General features: G+C 26.7%; 1 protein-coding gene across 7 annotated transcripts; it reads right to left on the minus strand.

Moving 5' to 3' along the window:
- Nucleotides 1–365: 365 nt before the first annotated feature.
- On the minus strand, nucleotides 366–18,030 carry LOC145202214 (inositol polyphosphate 5-phosphatase OCRL-like). 7 transcript variants are annotated; one of them, XM_090082856.1, is made up of 29 exons: nucleotides 17,877–18,030; nucleotides 17,404–17,444; nucleotides 17,106–17,165; nucleotides 16,906–16,991; nucleotides 16,703–16,794; nucleotides 16,571–16,591; nucleotides 16,103–16,213; nucleotides 13,692–13,766; nucleotides 13,562–13,615; nucleotides 11,776–12,098; nucleotides 9,907–10,130; nucleotides 8,270–8,371; nucleotides 5,432–5,546; nucleotides 5,194–5,310; nucleotides 4,912–5,019; nucleotides 4,423–4,493; nucleotides 4,188–4,299; nucleotides 3,667–3,776; nucleotides 3,407–3,542; nucleotides 3,097–3,207; nucleotides 2,906–2,974; nucleotides 2,717–2,813; nucleotides 2,513–2,637; nucleotides 2,231–2,341; nucleotides 1,864–1,986; nucleotides 1,688–1,772; nucleotides 1,298–1,425; nucleotides 983–1,094; nucleotides 366–844 (listed from the first exon to the last, which is right to left on the minus strand). In XM_090082856.1, exons 3-29 carry the CDS (start codon nucleotides 17,160–17,162, stop codon nucleotides 708–710), a joined length of 3,012 nt encoding a protein of 1,003 aa, XP_089938982.1. In that variant the 5' UTR covers nucleotides 17,163–17,165; nucleotides 17,404–17,444; nucleotides 17,877–18,030; the 3' UTR covers nucleotides 366–707. The 7 variants fall into 7 exon arrangements, with proteins under 7 accessions (XP_089938982.1, XP_089938983.1, XP_089938981.1 ...); XM_090082857.1 differs by lacking the exon at nucleotides 17,877–18,030 and having other exon boundaries at nucleotides 11,776–12,095; nucleotides 17,404–17,544; XM_090082855.1 differs by lacking the exon at nucleotides 17,877–18,030 and having other exon boundaries at nucleotides 17,404–17,544.
- Between the last annotated feature and the right edge of the window lie 727 nt (nucleotides 18,031–18,757).

The raw sequence follows: 18,757 nt of genomic DNA on the forward strand, positions 1-18,757 counted from the left end.
ACCAGTTAATAATATATCTTTTTCCAGCTTGGTTGACCTCCATAATGGCGGCCTTAGTAAACACAACTTAAAGTGTTCCGTCAAGGCCGGAACGCCCAGTAATACCCTATGGGAAAAATGAGAGAAAAAAAAAAAAGATGCACTGAAGCCGAAAATCTTCAAGGAACTTAAAGATTAAAGCATAATCGCAAGATAAAAGAAGAGTTTTTCTATTCACGTTAAGATAAAACAGATCAATTAATTAATACAAAATTAAAGGTATCCTTTCATTAAAAAAACAAAATAAAGTGGTCTTCAATTCAAAGCCACTGCACCTTAGTGGTAGTGGAAAAGTCTGAAAAGCGGCTTGGCCACCAAAGATGACGTTTATTTACGAAAAAATCCATTTATTTGTACTTATGAAAAAAATATATTTACATAATTTGGTCATCTGCTAATACAACAATAAAATCAAAAATGGCTAATTCTGCATAAAAATAAATATGTATAAAAGTTCTTTATATACAACAGAGTTTCGAAACTCTCCTTTACGCTATCCGTACTTCAGTAATATATATTAAAGGAAATTGCAAAACTCGTTGATATACAAGAGCGCAGAGTAAAACATTTAAAAATATTTAACTCTTAAAAAAAGACGGGAATGAAAAAATAGTTTCACTTTTGAAAGATGGCTTAATCACGACGTCGGTGGTAATCACGACCATCGCTTAATCACGATAGTCATTGACAAGAAAATGATAGATAAACTTGGCTTTTTTTTGAGCAATTTGAGATTGAGTTTTTTTGTTTTGTGTCTTCGATTGTTTCGGAGACGACCGAAGTAGTATACTGCCAAATATTGCCGCTAAAATTCAAAACTTAAAATTTTACTGATACAAATGTAAAGAAAAAAAAAAGGGAAATGATAAGATAATAAAGATAAGATAATAAAATAAGGATAAGATAAAAGATAGCAGACATTTAAATATATAAAATCCCATACCGACAAGTTTTGCATCGAGTTTGTTCTCCCCACTTTGTTTAAGCAACTCTCGTAAGAAAGCAGTCAAATAGCGGAAAACATTTGAATGACATTCTGGAAGTTGACTGATTACCTTAAATCAAAGCAACCAATTGATATCTATAAGTTTGCGTAAATAACTTAGCAAAAAAAAAAAAGATGATTAAAGTTTTTGGAAACATGAATGTCTAATTCAGTGTTCAATAAATTTTTAAAATCACGATTTTAGATGCTGATTGCTTCAGTTGATTCTAACAAAAGCTTTTAATTTAACAGTCAACTTTAACATGTTTATACCTGTTTACATAGAACGTAATTGTTACAGGAATCAATACAACTCGTCTGAAATCGATATGGTATAACAGGTTCCGAGAGAGCTTCTAGAAAAAGCAGCAGAGCCTCTCCAACTGAAAATATACTACCGGCTATTTATTATTAAGGGGAAAAAAAAAAGTTTTTTGTTCGGACGATATTTTCAATAAAATCATTCGAAAACACTAATATGGGAAAAGCATTATACATTATTAAGTCATTAAACGAATTCAATAATACAACTAGAGGAGTGACCATGGAAAAAAGTACCTAGAAGTAGAACAAACTTTTGAACGGTTTTTAAGATGAAAAATGATGTGCTTTAGCAAAATATTTTCTTAGAACTTTATTATTTAAAGATGAATGAAAAGATACGCAACTTTCCACCTGACCCTGTATCCAAGTGTTTTTGGATTTTTATGATATCTTCATCTGTACCACATTGTATCAAAATATTTTCCTAAAATTTTTCGTTTAGCATTAAATTTCTTGATAAGTATGAAAGTAATGTATAAATAAACAGAATAACCTGATTATAAAATATATTGTACTTGTGTCATTCCATATTTATGAAGATGATCAATTAAAAGCCAAAGCTCCTTCGGTATCTCCAAAGGCTCTTTATAATCAATACAAGTACTGTCTGTAGCATCTGACGAAAGAGCAATTTGTTGCTGTAAATAATAAATTATATTAGCTTAAAACGTCTGATTAAAAAGATGATGAAAAACGCTCAATTTTTCCTAAGGTTTTATTAATCTAAAAAACTCAATATGTTCAAGATAAACTTTTAAATTAATTCAAATTGCCATGACAGAGAGCCGGTTATGTTAACTAAATTATTAAACAAAATCAAAATATTGAGATTTAGAAGTTTAATCAGTAAAATGACAGAAGATTCATCAATAAAATGCTTACATATTTAATAACTTTATCTAATGTTAATTGGCTAATAGGACCATATATTAGACAAAGTGACTGCAAACAATAACCAAACACACTTGGTTTGAATGTCCCATTTATAGTGACCTGTACTCATTAAGAAAAATGATATCATGTAATGATTGGCAAAAAACTTTTGTAATAATTATATCCCAATAATTTAGTATAATTAATAGCTTAAATATACTTAACTTTTTTAAAGGATAAATATCTTAAAATACCAGATAAAGTATTGTTAGATTGCTATAAAAAAGATACAAAGAAATCCTTTCCATCAACCAAATGAAGCACTAAGATATCATCTAAGCGAAATCTCTCTAACGTTATAAGAGGTGCAGATAATTTATCAACAAAAACAGACACTTCTATCTCTGTCACATCACCTACAAAAAAAATGATTTAAAATTATTTAGTGAAACCGAAACGGAACAAAAAAACAATTTTGACCACTTTTGTTTTTACCAGGCATGATAAATCCAGCTGATGGGCTCACTCTGATCCATGGCTTTGCAACAGCAGTTTCATCTAGCTTTGGTATAAACTCAAACTCCACTGGACTCTGTAGAAAACAGGTTTTGGTAAAAAATTAATCAAAATAAAACAAATAGTAAGATCAATAAAATAATAAAAAAATTTGAAAGATAAATCAACCTGGCCAATATTTGCAATTGGTAAGATATCTTTTCTTTCTTGCATGAATTCTACATTTTCAAATTGAAACTAGGAAAAAGAATATCCTATGAAAATGGCAATACAACTCAACAATACTATTTACTTTTATAAACATTTAATATAAAATTTAATTTTAACATTTAAATCTAAAAAAAAAAAAGAGTAAATACCTCGTGTTTGCCGAGCTTTACTTGAGGGAGTGATTCATTTTCTTTTCGGTCTAACTTTCGTACTATTTCTTCAAAAACTTTTCTTTCACTAGATCGATCAACAACTTTGATCTAAAAAAAACAGTTTACATTAAATATTAAATTCATGCAAACAAAAAAAAAAAGTCTACTAGTGAGAGAGCACTAAAACTTTCACTTAAAAAAATATAAATCTACAAAACTACTATCATGTCAGTTTTTTAATTTGTTGGAGAGAATCCAGCACTCAATAGAAACAAATTTCACCTGCACAACAGTTAAGAGAACTTACCCCAACACTAAATAAAGAGCTAACTGGTTTATGATCGCTAAGTTTTAGTTGCGAATGACTTCTGTAAGCAATCTGTTGAATATTCTTCCCTTTCCATAATATACGATCACACCATGCAGGAGCACGAGATTTTTCGCTGTAATTAAAAAAAAACTTAACTAAACCTCGAAAGAAATAAAACTTTCACTCTAAAAAAATTTTCAGTTTAAATAATCGATTAAGGAACATTTAGATAACAAAAAAAATTAAACACTTTTTACCTAGTATCCCAATTATCTGTGCCTGGATCATATTTATAAGTAGGTTTAAATTGAATAGCACCTTCAGAGAACCCTTGGAATACTTTACCCTGAAGTCTTTGAATATTAAGCTATAAAAACATCCTCAAATAAATGAGCAGAAATTAAAAAATTATAAAGCAATCTATTGAGCAACTATTTTTTGACAATTTACATCTGGATTTATTCAAAGAAATATATTTAGAAACAGATAAATACAAAAATAACTAACACAACTAGGAAAGATAAGATATCTTAATAGAGCCAAGTTTTCTGATATTTTCAGAGATTTATTTTTAGCAAAACTACTTTTTATTAGACATTTATATTTATTTATATTTTGATCTACTTGAAACTTATTTTGCTAACACCTGTTAAATATGGTATAAACTAATAAAAAAAATATAATTAATAAAAAAAATCACTTTCTTATTACAATCAGTTTCCCAATTTTACAAAAAAATAAAAAATCTTTATCAAAGAAACTGATTAAATTTGCTTACTTGATCACTGGAATACAACTTTTCGTACTCTAAATCATCAGTCAATTTTTTCACTTGATCAGGATCTAAGTCATCAAACCGATAATTCAGATCGCCCATCCAAAATATCATTCTAAGATTAATATTGTTACCATTATTATCTATTGACACCATTTCTTATTTACACATAAAAACTGCTTGCAGAACATTAACAATAATTTAACTTTGCTAATACTAAATATAAAAAAAGAATTACTCATGATCAGATATACTCAGCTGTGGTTGATATAAAGTAAATTTGATTTTGTTGTAAACTTCACGAAAATCCTAAAAAAAAAAAAAAAAAAGGAAAAAATTTAAAGGAACTTATCTATTACATTAGGTTTTTTTTTTTTTTATCATATTTTGAATTACTTTTAAATAATTACTATAATCCATTTGATTAAATGCTTAAATCATTTCAAAAAGTTGTTTCTAAATTTCAAATCATCTCCACAAAAAGTTGCAGATATAACAATTCAACAAATGTCAGAAATAAGAATTCTTATGAATATATTTTCAGTTTTCCACTAGTTATGCAAGTTGTTTCAGTCAGAGCTCCAGAACTCCAAGAATTGAAAATATGTTAGATACAAAATGCAGATAAAGAGATAAAATGCTCTTAATATTAGTAAGTTCAAACTATTTTTTTTACATACTAAATTTCTAAAAAATTTAATCCATAAAACTTGGAGTAACAGCAAACCTGATTTCTTCGTTCATATTCAGTTAGATGTGCAGCCAGATGAGAATTAACAAAACAAATTGTTGTGTTATGAAGCTGAAACCTGATAGCTACACCACCTTTATTACCCTAGAAAAGTAAAATACAAAAAGTTTGTTTGTGTAAAAGAATTTTTAACAGATTAAAAACAAAAATACTTTTAAAAACTTAATGCTGTGCCTAATGATTTTTAAGTCAAGTTTTAAATCAAGCATTACAAAAAGTTATTTCTATTTTCTATTTTTATTTTCTCAATTAAAATACCATCATCCCCATGATACCAGTAGCATTTGTTTCTGCTTCAAGGTACTGCACTTGCATCTTATGTTTGGTTTGTATGTAAACAACTAGCATCATACCAACCAATCGAACATGTTTTAACTAAAAGCAATTTTTTAGCTAAAAATAAAAAAAATGTTTGAAATGGAAACAAAAAACTTTTTTCAAAAATCTCCACAACTGCAAGATTTTTTAAACATAATAAAATAAAAATAAAATAAACCTTAAAATAATCAGCTCGTTTTGGAAGAGCATTTTCAATTGCTTTAAGCCATGTATCTTCACGACTAGAGTCATTAAATACAAGAGCTTCTGCACTCAAATCTAGTTCTTGGAACCTAAAATTCAAATCATAGCTCGTAAGATTATATTTATACTCTACTAGCAACCAGTAACATCTTAAACTTAAGATTATATTTAAAAAAACATATGTTTACACACACAGAGAAATAAAGTTGAGAGATGTACAATCATGTGAAAAACATAAAATCAAGTATACAAAAATAAAAGGACACACATTAGGGGTTACATCAAAATCATCTTACACCAATCCATTTCAGTTTTTAATGCATACCCTTAATAGTTAAAATGTATTTTTTATTTAAAAACCTTTTTGAAGAGTTTAACTATCATCATTTATGATAACTGATTATCTCAGTTGTTAATGGAAAAATTTAGCTTAATAAAGTTGACAAAGCAAATAATAATGTAAAAGATGATTGAAACTGACTGAAGGGTATAAGAGAAATAGTAAAAGGAAAAATGTTTTATGTTGCTCAGAAATTAATTTAGGAAACAAATTTTGCAAGTAAATATCTTTCATGAAAGCTAAAGAAAAAAAAAAAAACAAGTTTGTCAAAAATAAAAATTCAAAAGCAAAATATGACAAGTAACCTCATTGAATATATTTAAAAGCAGAATACACAAGTTATTTAGCATAATCTAAATTAACCTTTAAGTTGGATATTTTGTTGCATAGATCAAATGATTTCTTTAAAACATTTTAAAACTCATTTATATAAATTATAATACTTGCCATATGCTTTAACTTACTTTGTTCATTAGTTCTAAAAGAAAATTTAAGATTTGCTGTAGCGAATTTTCTCTTTCATTTTACAAACTGTTCCCTCTTTTTTTAGAAGTTTTTAAAACATTTTTTTAACTGCCAAATGAACAAAGTTTGGTTAAAAGAACATTAATTACTTTTCATGAAATGTCTTAACAGAAGAAAATTATGTAGAAATTACCAACTCTAAAGTAAAAAAATGTTTCCTGGCAGCCTTTTTACTGTAGGCTTTAAAGACTTAATTTGATAGGATTTGCTGAATAGAATAATTTGTAAGGTTCTTTATAATTTATTTTAGTTAGGAAAAAGAATATTTCACTTGTGCTTTAAAAGTCAAGCTTTTAAAATCTTAACCAATCAGAAGCACTGTAAAAAGTTTCCCATGAACAAGTTGCTTTAGGATTTCTGGAAAATATAACAACTGAAGCAAAATTTCTTTATACAACTTTGGTAATAACCATGAAGAATTTTTTTAGAATAATAAGAATTATCTTTTGAATCTATTATCTAAGTTTCAAATACTTCAAACATTTGCATCAACATTTAAGTAGGAAAATGGTAGATTCTAACAACAACAGTCACATGGAAAGGTTACATGACTGATTGGCAGAAATAGAAAAAAGATAATATTCCAAACCAATGAAAAATTACCTTTTATACACCCATTTAATGAACTTGCCATTTATTTTTTATTGTTTTGAAATGTTATCCTTTTCAGCCAATCAATTGTATGGTTTCAAAACTGAACATTCAAGTTAAGAGATAGGTAAGTTGCAATTTGTTTGAACACTTTAATCATTTTTCATATAATAAAAGAGATTGAATCTTTTTTTTAGTATAGCAAGAACCTGCTAGATGTAGAACTTTTTAAATCTATTTTAAATGATTTTGATCTAATTGACAAGCAAAAAAACTTTAGTTGAAGATAATTCAAAACACAAAAAAAATATTAGCAAACTGTTGACACCACTTCCTCTACTCCACCTGTCTTAAATGTAAAATGTATCAATTTCTTTGCCTACTTCTAGTGTGAAGAGGATAATTATCTGGAAAGTGAAGAGAAAAGAACTATTGGTTTCATATATATGATCTTCTCATTTTAAAAAAATAAAAAACTGTATTCTCCTTGAATCTTGTATTTTCATAAAGCTGCACAAACATTATTTAAACACATCTTACTACAAAAGTAGTTTTTAAAAGCTCTACTTTTTTTATAACCTGGCTTTGAGCTTTGGGTAAGTCTTAAGCATGGAATTGGTTTAGATAAAACCAGTTTTGGATAAACTAGACAAGCTAGAAATTTTTTTCACTCTTTATTGAAACAAAGATAGTTTTCCTACAACCAATGATTAATTTAAGAAAATTTTTTATTGGTAAAAACCAAACTTCCCTATTTCCATTTCAAAACTTTTGGATGGGGGGAGTTCTTGGCTGAATTAGTCTTAAACTTTAAACAGCAATTTCAAAATTTTCAGGTTCGCTGTCATAAAAACATTAGCTACCGGTAACAAATGAGTGAAATTTTTTTATATACTTTTATGTCACCTTGTTCCTTTTCTCCAATATTGTATGGACTTGATTTATATGCTGAATGAGATGGAGAAAAGATGCATACCTACTACTATTAAGTGTGGAAGAGATGAGGATATGCAAAACAGAAAAGTATTATTAATTTAAAAAGGAGAAAACTTGAAATACCATGATTAAATATTCATTATTAAGTTACAGCATATTATTATGATTTTGTATAGGAAAAACATGGGTTATTTTTTAAAAAAAAGTAAACTTAGAAATTAATTCAGTTTTAAAACTATTCAGAAATGATATTTAGACACCATTAATAGTTGATATGCAAAAATTTACAGGATATAAACAATCTTTACCCAGATTACTGACAAAGCAAAGCAGATATTTTTTTTAAAAAAAAGGTTAACTTATTTTAAAGGTTGATTATTACATGGATATATAAAGTGCCTAAAAACAAAAAAAACTCACCCTATAGCAAAAACATCTGGAGGATCATTATCACAGTCAATCCAAGGTCTTAGACATTCAACAGCTGGCTGTCCATTAACATTCCATGTACCCAGAAATACTCTAACATTTTAAAGTAATAAAAAAACTACTGTTAAACACTTATAAACTATTTATGTGGATGGTCTGTATTTTTGAACTTTCTATATTTTTATGTAGGACCCTGTTAATGTTACTTTATAGAAACACTCAACTGTTGTGGAATTAGGTACTTTTTACAAAATATTTACCTGTGTCCACTTAAAACTTATAAATAATCCAAAAATCTTTATCTTCAATACAAAACTAATTTTATAGTTCTTTAAAATATAAACTTTTTACTCAAAATTCCTGTTGAATTTGAAGTTTACACATTGAAGTTTACACATTGAAGAAATGTAAAAGAAACAAAAGAAGAAATAAAAAATTAAGTAAGATAAGAACTATTACTACTGCAAAGACAGGATGTTCTTAGATGTATGTTAGTATTAGACATTGAATTAACAACCAATGAATTGCCATTGAAGAAATAGAATTGAATTATAAATATATATTATAAAAAATAAAAAAAAGATTTAAAAAAAAGGACACTTTGTTTATTTATTAGAAATCTGAACACATGCAAATGGAATTTAATATTGACACAAACATTCCCAATCAACCTGGCACATCATATAATAAGGAATATAGAGAAATGGAACATCATATAATAAGGAAAATAGAGAAATGGAACATCATATAATAAGGAATATAAAGAAATGGAACATCATATAGTAAGGAATATAGAGAAATGGCACATCATATAAGGAATATAGAGAAATGGAAGTACAAAGATAAAACTCACATAGTTTTAAGTAGTCAAAAACAAAAAAAAAACAAAAAAAAAAAAACAGCTCAACAAATTATTGATAAAGTTGTCATTCATCTGTTGATATCTGGACTTCAGATTTATTGGATGCCAAATATAGTTTTTACAAGGTGAATATTTTGATTGGGATGCTAAAATATTTTTAGATATTACTTGAAAAAATATTGATAGACTAATATTTGTACAATTCATTCAATATGGTTCAATATTTGTAAAACATTTTTATGCTAAATTATACAATAGTAAATGTGGTTCTTAATAATTATATAAAATATACTATAAAAAAACAATTGTTTTAATCTGTGAAAAGTATTTTTTGGATAGTATTTTTTTTTTTTTATAGTAATTATTTTTTAGATATTAATAGGAAGAAATATTTTAAAACATATATAGTTTAACATTCAATTTTGGTGGGACACAAGATAGTAATGAATAATCAAATAGTGTCTTTATCAGTATTATTTTCTTGTATAATAGAATAGATATTGAGGGTCCTTCCAGTTAAATAGAAAAATTAAGATAACCTGTCTTTAATTTTAATGAAATCCTATATAAATATGCACTTTACATATTTATATATATTATATATATATATATATATATATATATATATATATATATATATATATATATATATATATATATATATATATATATATATATATATATATATATATATATATAATATATATATATATGCACTTATATATATATATATATAATATATATAAATGAAAACAACAAATCATACGTAAATGGGTAGATTTCCGTGAATTCCTTTTCTCTTGCAGCCATATGTAATTTTAAGTAATTTTCTCTAGCACGGAGACTCCGTATGTCAGTTGATGCACGATTCACAGTTATCATTGGTGAGACAATTGGAATATAAGCTTCAGTTTTTTCAACATCTACATTGTCAACGACATCAAAGCCTTCATCATGTGATGTATTTGTAGGGTTGCTATTGTTCTCCGTCTTAAAAATTAAAAAAATTCTTGTCAATTTTACTTTATTAAAGAATATCATATATAAAAGACAAAACTACAAAGTTTTTTTTGCTTTCTGTGTTTCTAAAACTCTGAATTTATTTATTTTTGTTTTATAAAATTTAAAACCAAAAATATTTTCCAATAAATGCAGCTAAATCTTAGGAACTAAAAATTTATTTTGAAAGTTGTAAATTTAGAAAACTCTATATCAAAATAATTGAATTCAATATTTCTCAATGATATGAAAACTGACGATATGAAATATACCTGCAGCATTTGTTAAAAAACTACATGTCCCACTGAAATTCTTTTCATTTAATAATGGTAGGTTAATGGAAGGCTGCTGAAAATGGTTTTGCATAATTCTAACCTTTTAAATATTATTTATTTATACAGGATCATTTTTTTTTATTGAAAAAAATTAGTTAAACATTTTATTGAACATTTAGGGGAGACCGGGGCTAGTTGGCTACAGGGGTAAGCTGACACACTGCATTTAACTTCGGAATTTTCCACCAGAAATTTCCAAAATTCACATGGAACTTTCCCACTTAACTAATTCATCTTTCAGTGTAGTATCAGGGCTATAAGCGCATGCGCATAGAAATTATAGCAATTTTTGTGTCTTTTTTACTAATTTTGCAATTTTTGTAGCTATATTACTTTTTCAATTTTAAAAAGCAATAGCATTAGCTACAAGTAAACTCAAATATATTTAGGTGTTGTATGGTTCATTCTAACCAGTCACATTTTGTGTTTCTCAATATTTCGTGTTTTTGAGGATTTATAAGCCATTTTGTGATCAAAAAACTTTTGGGGTTAGTTGGCACAATGATTGCGGGGCTAGTTGGCAACATGTGCCAACTTACAACTTTTCGCATTAGCCGTAAATTCACTTAAGTTATATAACACTACAGATCTACAGAAATGTGAAACTATAAAAAAAAAGTAGACAGGCCTGTAAATTGTTTTATAAAAGCTTATTTATTTAAATGTTATTTCTATTTAAATGTAATTCTAAAATTGTTACAAAAAATGCTATTGATGCTATTTTTATAGAAGGAAAGTCTATTCAATCGACTTATGAGCAATAAAAGTTATTGTCAAAAAATATTGTTGGATAAAAATCATCAAGACTTTTCATATAAAAGATGCGCTTGAAATGTATGCTTAATGTTGCTAAACTTGCTCTTTTTATATGGTGTGCCAACTTACCCTGAGAGTATAGGCAACTTACCCCTGGCCGGGGTAAGTTGGCACATATTTTTTTCTTTTTTGGAGGGCCTTTTTGGGCCACCAATTATTATTTTTTTAAATGTTTGTCACTTGAAAATGCTTGCCAAATTCAAATTCTTTTGAAGTGCAATTTAATATTCTCAAAAAAGTTTACCCAGAAATGCACAGAGCTCAAAAACTAAAACTGTAGCCAACTAGCCCTGGTCTCCCCTAAAAAAATTTAAATAAATAAGCTTTTATAAAACTTTTATGTTTTATATTTTTCTTTCCTTGTTTTTTGCTGGAATACTTGAAGACTATTTATAAATAGATTAAATGTTAATTTAAAAAATCCTTATTTACTTTAACCATAAGAGATTATCTACATGTTAAAATAATTACTATTGCTTACGTACCTCATTTGATGATATGCGTGAGACTTGGGACATAGTTCTTTCAATCCATGATTTTCCAGAGGAAACTCGTGTAGAAACTACTTCTCGACTTCGTTTTAACAGATCTGAGTTTATCATTTGCTCTGATTTTATGCTCTGCTCTATTTCATGTTGTGATAAAGGATCAAAGTCTTTCAGATCAAAAGCTAATTTATTACTATTTGTTTGATTCTCAATTTTTAAATCCTCAATTGGTTTAACAATTTCTTCAAAGTCTCTGCATGATTCACCTTTGTTAAAATTGTCATCTTTGTTAAAAGGGTCATATGATATATAAGCATCAGCTGAAAAAAATAATATGACTAGAACATTATTTGTAACCAACATTTGAAACAAATTATTTTCAAAATTTTTATTTTGAAAACATTTTTTAAATTAGTTCTTTAAATTAAATAGAAAGAGAAAACTCTAACAAAAGCAAAGAGATTAAAATCTCCTTTAAGTATTTTCCACTTATATCAGATTCTTACTAAACAAAACATTCAAAAAAAATATGGCATGTATAAAATTTGATGAGTTGAAAGAAACTGGATTTCATAAAAACATGTGTTAATTAAAATTCTTTTGAAATAAAATCTAAAGGTTCAAAAACTGTTGAATAGACTTAGTGAAAACTCTTTTTTCTTACATCAAAATATCCACTGAACATTTATTTATCCATTCAGATAATGGTGTTATATTCATTTAGAGATCACTTTTTTTGTATTTTTGTTATTTGAAAGTTATGCACACATGAAAGTTACAACATTAAAATTTTTTACTTCCTTTACTTTTAAGAATTAGTAAACACCCCACCAACCTTTTCAATTTAATTTTTATGGTAAGTTACCAAGACTGGACAAAACAAGACTAAAAACATTTTTCATCTATTATTAAATTGCTTTGCTTATAATAAATGACAGTGAATTTTATTTAATGTCAAATAAAAACATTTTTTTCAATTTTAGATTCTTTCAACAAGATTAGCTTATTTCTTAAAAGCAACTAGACTTTATAGAGAGCTTCTTCTATTTATACAGCCAATATAAGATAAAATAGTATAGCTTATATAAAATTTTCATTATTGCTTTTGCTGATGTTATCAATATAAATATTATCATTTTATATTTTGAGAAATACTAGCACATTGTACAATTTTCCATTTGACTATAAATTTAAAAACCTTTTTTTTTTTATTTTTTAAAACATTGTCTGAAACATTTACATAGTGAAAAAGCATTATAATCAGATAAAAAGATAAAGAAAGAGATATGCACTAAGATTATACAGTGAATTATTTCATACGAAAAAGCAAATCAAGCATATGAAAAAAAAAAAAACTTAGGAGAGAAATATAAATTTTAAAACAAAAACTGAAAAATTTGACTTGCAAAAAGAAACTTGCAATTACTTAAAAAAAAAAAATCAAACTGAAAATAATAGTAAAAACAAAAATACTCTTTAAAAAAAAAAAGAATTGATAAATTTAGGTGATTATATCCTATCAATACAAGAATTCTAAATCAATTAACAGAAAACTAAATAATTAAAACTTTACTTTAGCAAGATATTAAAAATTGATAAGTCTATCATGTTTCATTTTTATTTGGAACAAATATTCTTTTATACAAAAATACCAGTAAAAAAAGTTTAAAAAACATTTTTCTTAAACTACAAATTTATAAACTTAAAAATATGTTTTATCACACTCATAGTTATTTACTTAAAGAAAGTTAAACTATTAATAAACATAGATTTATGTACTTACTTACTACTGGAGTTTGTGAACTAACAGTGTTGATTTCACTCCATGGCCAATTACCTAAGATAAGTAAATGTCTTCTTATTTAAAAAAATTTACATTTTATATTTTTAGAATTGAAAATTTGAATTATTACCATCAGATGAATATCTTGATTCATTATACTTTTTTGACCAGTCAAATGATGCATTGGATCCAGATAAAAGAGAAACTAAATTTAAGACAAATGCAAACATTACCAGATTTATATATCAAGAAGCTTTATTTTTGTAAAAGAACATACAGGCTATTTTTTTAAGTCTAGAATGATCATGTTAGTGTGAACTAAACCAGTCTGTTTTTAAGGATTGAAATAAAATATATTGAAATAAAATATATTGAAATAAAATATATTTTATAAAATAAATCTAAAATCTATTGAAATTTTATTTTCCTAATTTATTATGCAAACAAGATCTAAAAAACTAAACTTTCTTGATCTTCATGAGTATCTAAATATTTTCATTAAACAATCCTTTGTAATCATGAAAGCAATAATTTGTAATCATGAAAGCAATAGTGAGCTCTTTCAAAAAAAATTCGATGAATCAACATTACACTTTAATAAAATATGGGAAAAGAATTTTTCAAATAGATTTACTAAAGCAAAATTGACGCAGTCAGCACAGAAATCTTTTATATAGGGTAAAATCTACAAATCAACTGCAGAACATTATCTACTAAAAGTAACAAAGTAAGATAATTTTTATCACTGCCACATTAATGACGTTAAAAGTAAAAAAAACTTCAAAAGATTTTTTAAGCATTGTTTTTGAAGTGTAGAAAGTGTTGTTTTTAATAAACACAAAGTTTGAAAAAGGTTGGAAAAGATTTAAGGTGAGCCAGTAAAGTTAAGAGAGAGAACAGATTGAAAGTGAGTAGTACAAAGAGTAAATGAAAGATAAACAGAATGTTGGTTGATGAATTTTACAGGATTTTTTTATGGTTTTGAAGATAGATGTTATTTTTTACTAGTTTTAATAGTTCACAATGTTATCAACATGTTCCTTGTACTTCTTTAATTTCAGCTTTTTCAAACATAGTTTCTACTGGAAATAGAGAGAGCTTGTGTAATAGATAATTGTTTCAATATATTTGTGTGAGCAATAAAACAGAAGTCATCTCTTTGAGAATAGTGTAAAATACCCAGATGAACAGTCTAACCAGTTGAGAAACAGTCCACTAATTATAATTGTAGACTACTACTACATAATCTCCTAAAATGACAGCATCAGATTGAAATACATATTGTTACTTTTTAGATTTAGGTCTTTACCCCGACTCTGTTATCCTCAAGACCTATAAACTGATGAGAGCTACAAGTGACAGGTAGAGTTTGTACACCATCATACTTTTCTCATTGGTCTTCACATTGTAATTGTAAGTCTGATCCTTTTATGTAAATTAAGTATACACCTTTGATTTTCTCAATACAAAATTCAAACATGGATTCTGATGTGAGATATTGGATTAATTATGGCTGTTTCAAACTTTCTGGCACTGTCAATCTTTTTACTGCACCACTACTTCATTCACATGGTGACTTTCCATAGGTCATGACAACAAAGTTCCTTTTTTTTTCAGGCCAAATTTCTTCTCTAGTTGGCATAGATTGTAAAAACTTTTAAAATTTTCGTCCTGCACAAACATCAGTAAATAAATGTATTTTATTTACTGATAGTAAATAAATGTATTCATCAGTACATAAATCAGGACATATGTATACATCAGTGAATAAATGTATTTTATTTACTGATAGTTGTGTAGGACAGTACAAAATAAAATTGTAAACAAAGGTTACATTGTGAGTTATGTCATCTGATATAGCGGTGAGAAGTATGTTTGATGATACCTTCCTCATCTTTACAGTAGATCACTAATGGATGTAAAGAATATTGTTGAGTGCTCCATTGATATCTCTCTATTTCATCTTAGACAAGCAAGATATTCTATGAACAGTAAGAAGTAAGCATATCTTCAAACAAATGAAGAGGAACAACAATTCTTTTTTCCAATTTTATTTTCAGTAGAAAACAAGCTTTTAAAGTAAGTTAAAAAAGTAAGAAATAATTCTTACTTTTTTAGATTCCATTTATAAGGAAAATTTTTAGAGGATGCTCTACATATATTATGTCATTGATGCTTACCCAACTAATCATCAAGGAAAAAAAGGTTATATCAAAGGGTGCAATATATGTCTTCAGTTTATGCAATGAATTTTTTTCTATAATTATAAATACAAATATAATCTAAAACTTTTCAATATAATCAGACTAAAACTGTAAATAATTAATTTTCTAAATATCTCTGAATAATTGAAAACCACTTGTTTGCATAATAAAATAGAATGGAAAAATAAGGTGTTAATATTTGATTTTTTCAACTCCTATAATATTAGGTAAAAAAGTTGACTAGTAAATTTTCAAGCAACTTGCTTCAGAATCTCAATAGAGGTTTTGCATACACTACAGTATCGTTAAACAATTATTTTTATTTTTCATTTTTTACCTGCATGGATTTCAGAAAGTAATGTAAAAAAATTGTTAGTGACTTCACCAATAGTAAATTCAGCAATGTATGTGTTTAAACCAGAAGAAATTTGATATTGAAGTTCTGTACCTATATATTATAAAAAAATTCATAAAGGATATGAAAAAAAAAACAGTATGAAGTTTGCAACAATAATATTAAAAGTAAAAATATTAGTAAGAGGTACAAAAGAGTTTTTATTTTGAGTAAAACCATCAACCTTACATGTTAGAAATATTGCTTGATAATCAAATATTTATTAAAATCATGATTTCTTGTGCAAAATTTAAATTTTTTCATACTAAGTTGTTAAACCTGGAACAAACTACTTGGAAAAATATGTAATACTAAATAGCTACACAAACTAACAAAAGCACTATGCTTACATTTTATGAGTCATTGAGTAGAGTTATGCAGAAAATGAAGATAAATATGCAATAAACTTACTTGATTTTATTGACAAACTGCCTAAAATGAAATTTAAAGAATGAATTGCAAATTGAAAAGAATTTCAAAATATGAATTTCTTTATTCAATAAAAAATATATTTAATATAAAAACAAAACATTGTAAACGCACTATACTGAAAACTTTCATCTAGCGGTAATGCATATTTTGAACGGATGTTAACTTCCTTTGATCCAATACCAGGGTGTGTGACAATAAGAAAACTTTAATGAGAAGGAAAAACAGGAATTTCTAGGGAGGCTTTATTTTCTTATTACAAAAAAAGTAGCTAAGAAAATATTGGTAGGAACATCTTAATACAAAAACTGTATTACCAATGGTTCTTCAATGTAGAGGAGCACACAATCGCAAAAAAGTGTGGGCTACGTGACCAACCAGAAATTAAGCTTCCTTCTATACACTTAAAATGTTAAGCAAAACAAATAAATAAATAAAAAAACATGAAATAGTGATCTACTTAAATCAAAATTTAATGTAAAATTATATTTACATATAGTGTTCAGTAAAAAGATACATTAAGGCAAACTTCGTCATTTTGTAGAAGCTTTTGAATTTTTTGTAAAGCACTCATGCTCTATAAAATCAAAATTTTTATTATTATCTATATGTCTAATATATAATATTTTCAAGTATATATTTTGTATAAATACATTTGTATATTACATATATACTACTTTACCTAAATAAAATGTTTAATATAGTAAGCTGTATAAACTTCTCAATTGATTTAGGGAAATGAATGAATACATGTATTTGATAAGTAAGAACTTATAACTACAAACCAGTCGAAATTTGGAATTAAATAAAGTTACCTATTATTCTTTCTTTTTATACATTTCAATGGTTCCTTTAACTAAATTGAATTTTTATTGATCACTTTTTACTATGAAGCAACTTACAGAAAATAAAATATGCACTTTCCTTTACAGTGTAATAGTTTATCGTATAAACTTTGAATTTAAAAATTGAACATTAGTCTTAAGCACACTAATATTATGAAAAATATTTAATAAAAAAGAACATGCTTAAACCTAGATGGCTGAAAAACAAATAAACCTGTTTTTTTAACATTTTATAACTTCCTTGCCATAAAATAAATGGATTAAAAATATTATTTTTTTTAAACAAAATAACCAAATAATCCATTTTTCAAACACTAAAGCACCATGGGGTGAAATAAAAATGCATCTTAGAGAAAGAAGAGATATTAGGCGTTGGAAAGGGAGGTTATAAATTATGATCCAATGGTGGCTTTACTGAAACCATATACATTTTACTTACTCACATAAATTCAAAATGACTCAGATTATTTAGTTTTTCAATTAAGACAGGTTAATTATTTTATAGTCGCTTAGCTGAGCTTTAAATTTCTGAATTGGAGTCTATTTTTAGTACTAATGGATTTATGTGATTCGGCAGGGCCGTCGGAAAGTCGTAAATATCGGAGTAAGAAAAAAAGGTTCATTTAGAAGTACCATTAAAATGGTAGGAGCCAAATATGTTATTATAACATCAAACATGAAGAATTGAATAATAAATAGCATTTGGTTTTAAACTGAACTGCGTTATTTTTTGCATGGAATAAATCATAAATGAAAAAGTGCACAATAAACGTAGTGGAATACCATCATTATTGGGCCATGTGCTTTGCCTGATTTTTTGAAAAAAATATCAACTTTATTGTTACTAATAGCTTCAAAGCATGGAAAATTTGATACCAACTGCTCATAACTTGTAAATATTGTTGTAAATGCTTCCGAATCTTTACAAATATGGCATTCAGGAGCTTTACGCTCCAAAAAGATTGCATGATTTTAAATTTTTTTTCCTGGATGCTGATTTTGGAAGTAAAAATCCAGTTAACTTTTTTAGTAATACTTTCATACATTCATTTTATTCATTTGGTTTTTCAACTCATGTTTTGATGAGACTAAGATAAATTTGCCTAAAAAATATATTTGTGAATAAAATTTAGGAATACGGCAATGAAGGTAAATAAAATTATCATCTCCTTCTCTCTCTCTCTCTCTCTCTCTCTCTCTCTCTCTCTCTCTCTCTCTCTCTCTCTCTCTCTCTCTCTCTCTCCTTTCCCTGCCCTTTTCTTGCCCTCTACCTCTCATTTCTGTCTCATCGCTCTCCTGTCCTTCATCAACCTTTTCCCTAAAA

Source organism: Hydra viridissima, unplaced genomic scaffold (assembly GCF_058129835.1).
Source record: "Hydra viridissima isolate aposymbiotic clone 2 unplaced genomic scaffold, HvirCarnegie_v1 scaffold_3, whole genome shotgun sequence".
NCBI lineage: Eukaryota > Metazoa > Cnidaria > Hydrozoa > Anthoathecata > Hydridae > Hydra > Hydra viridissima.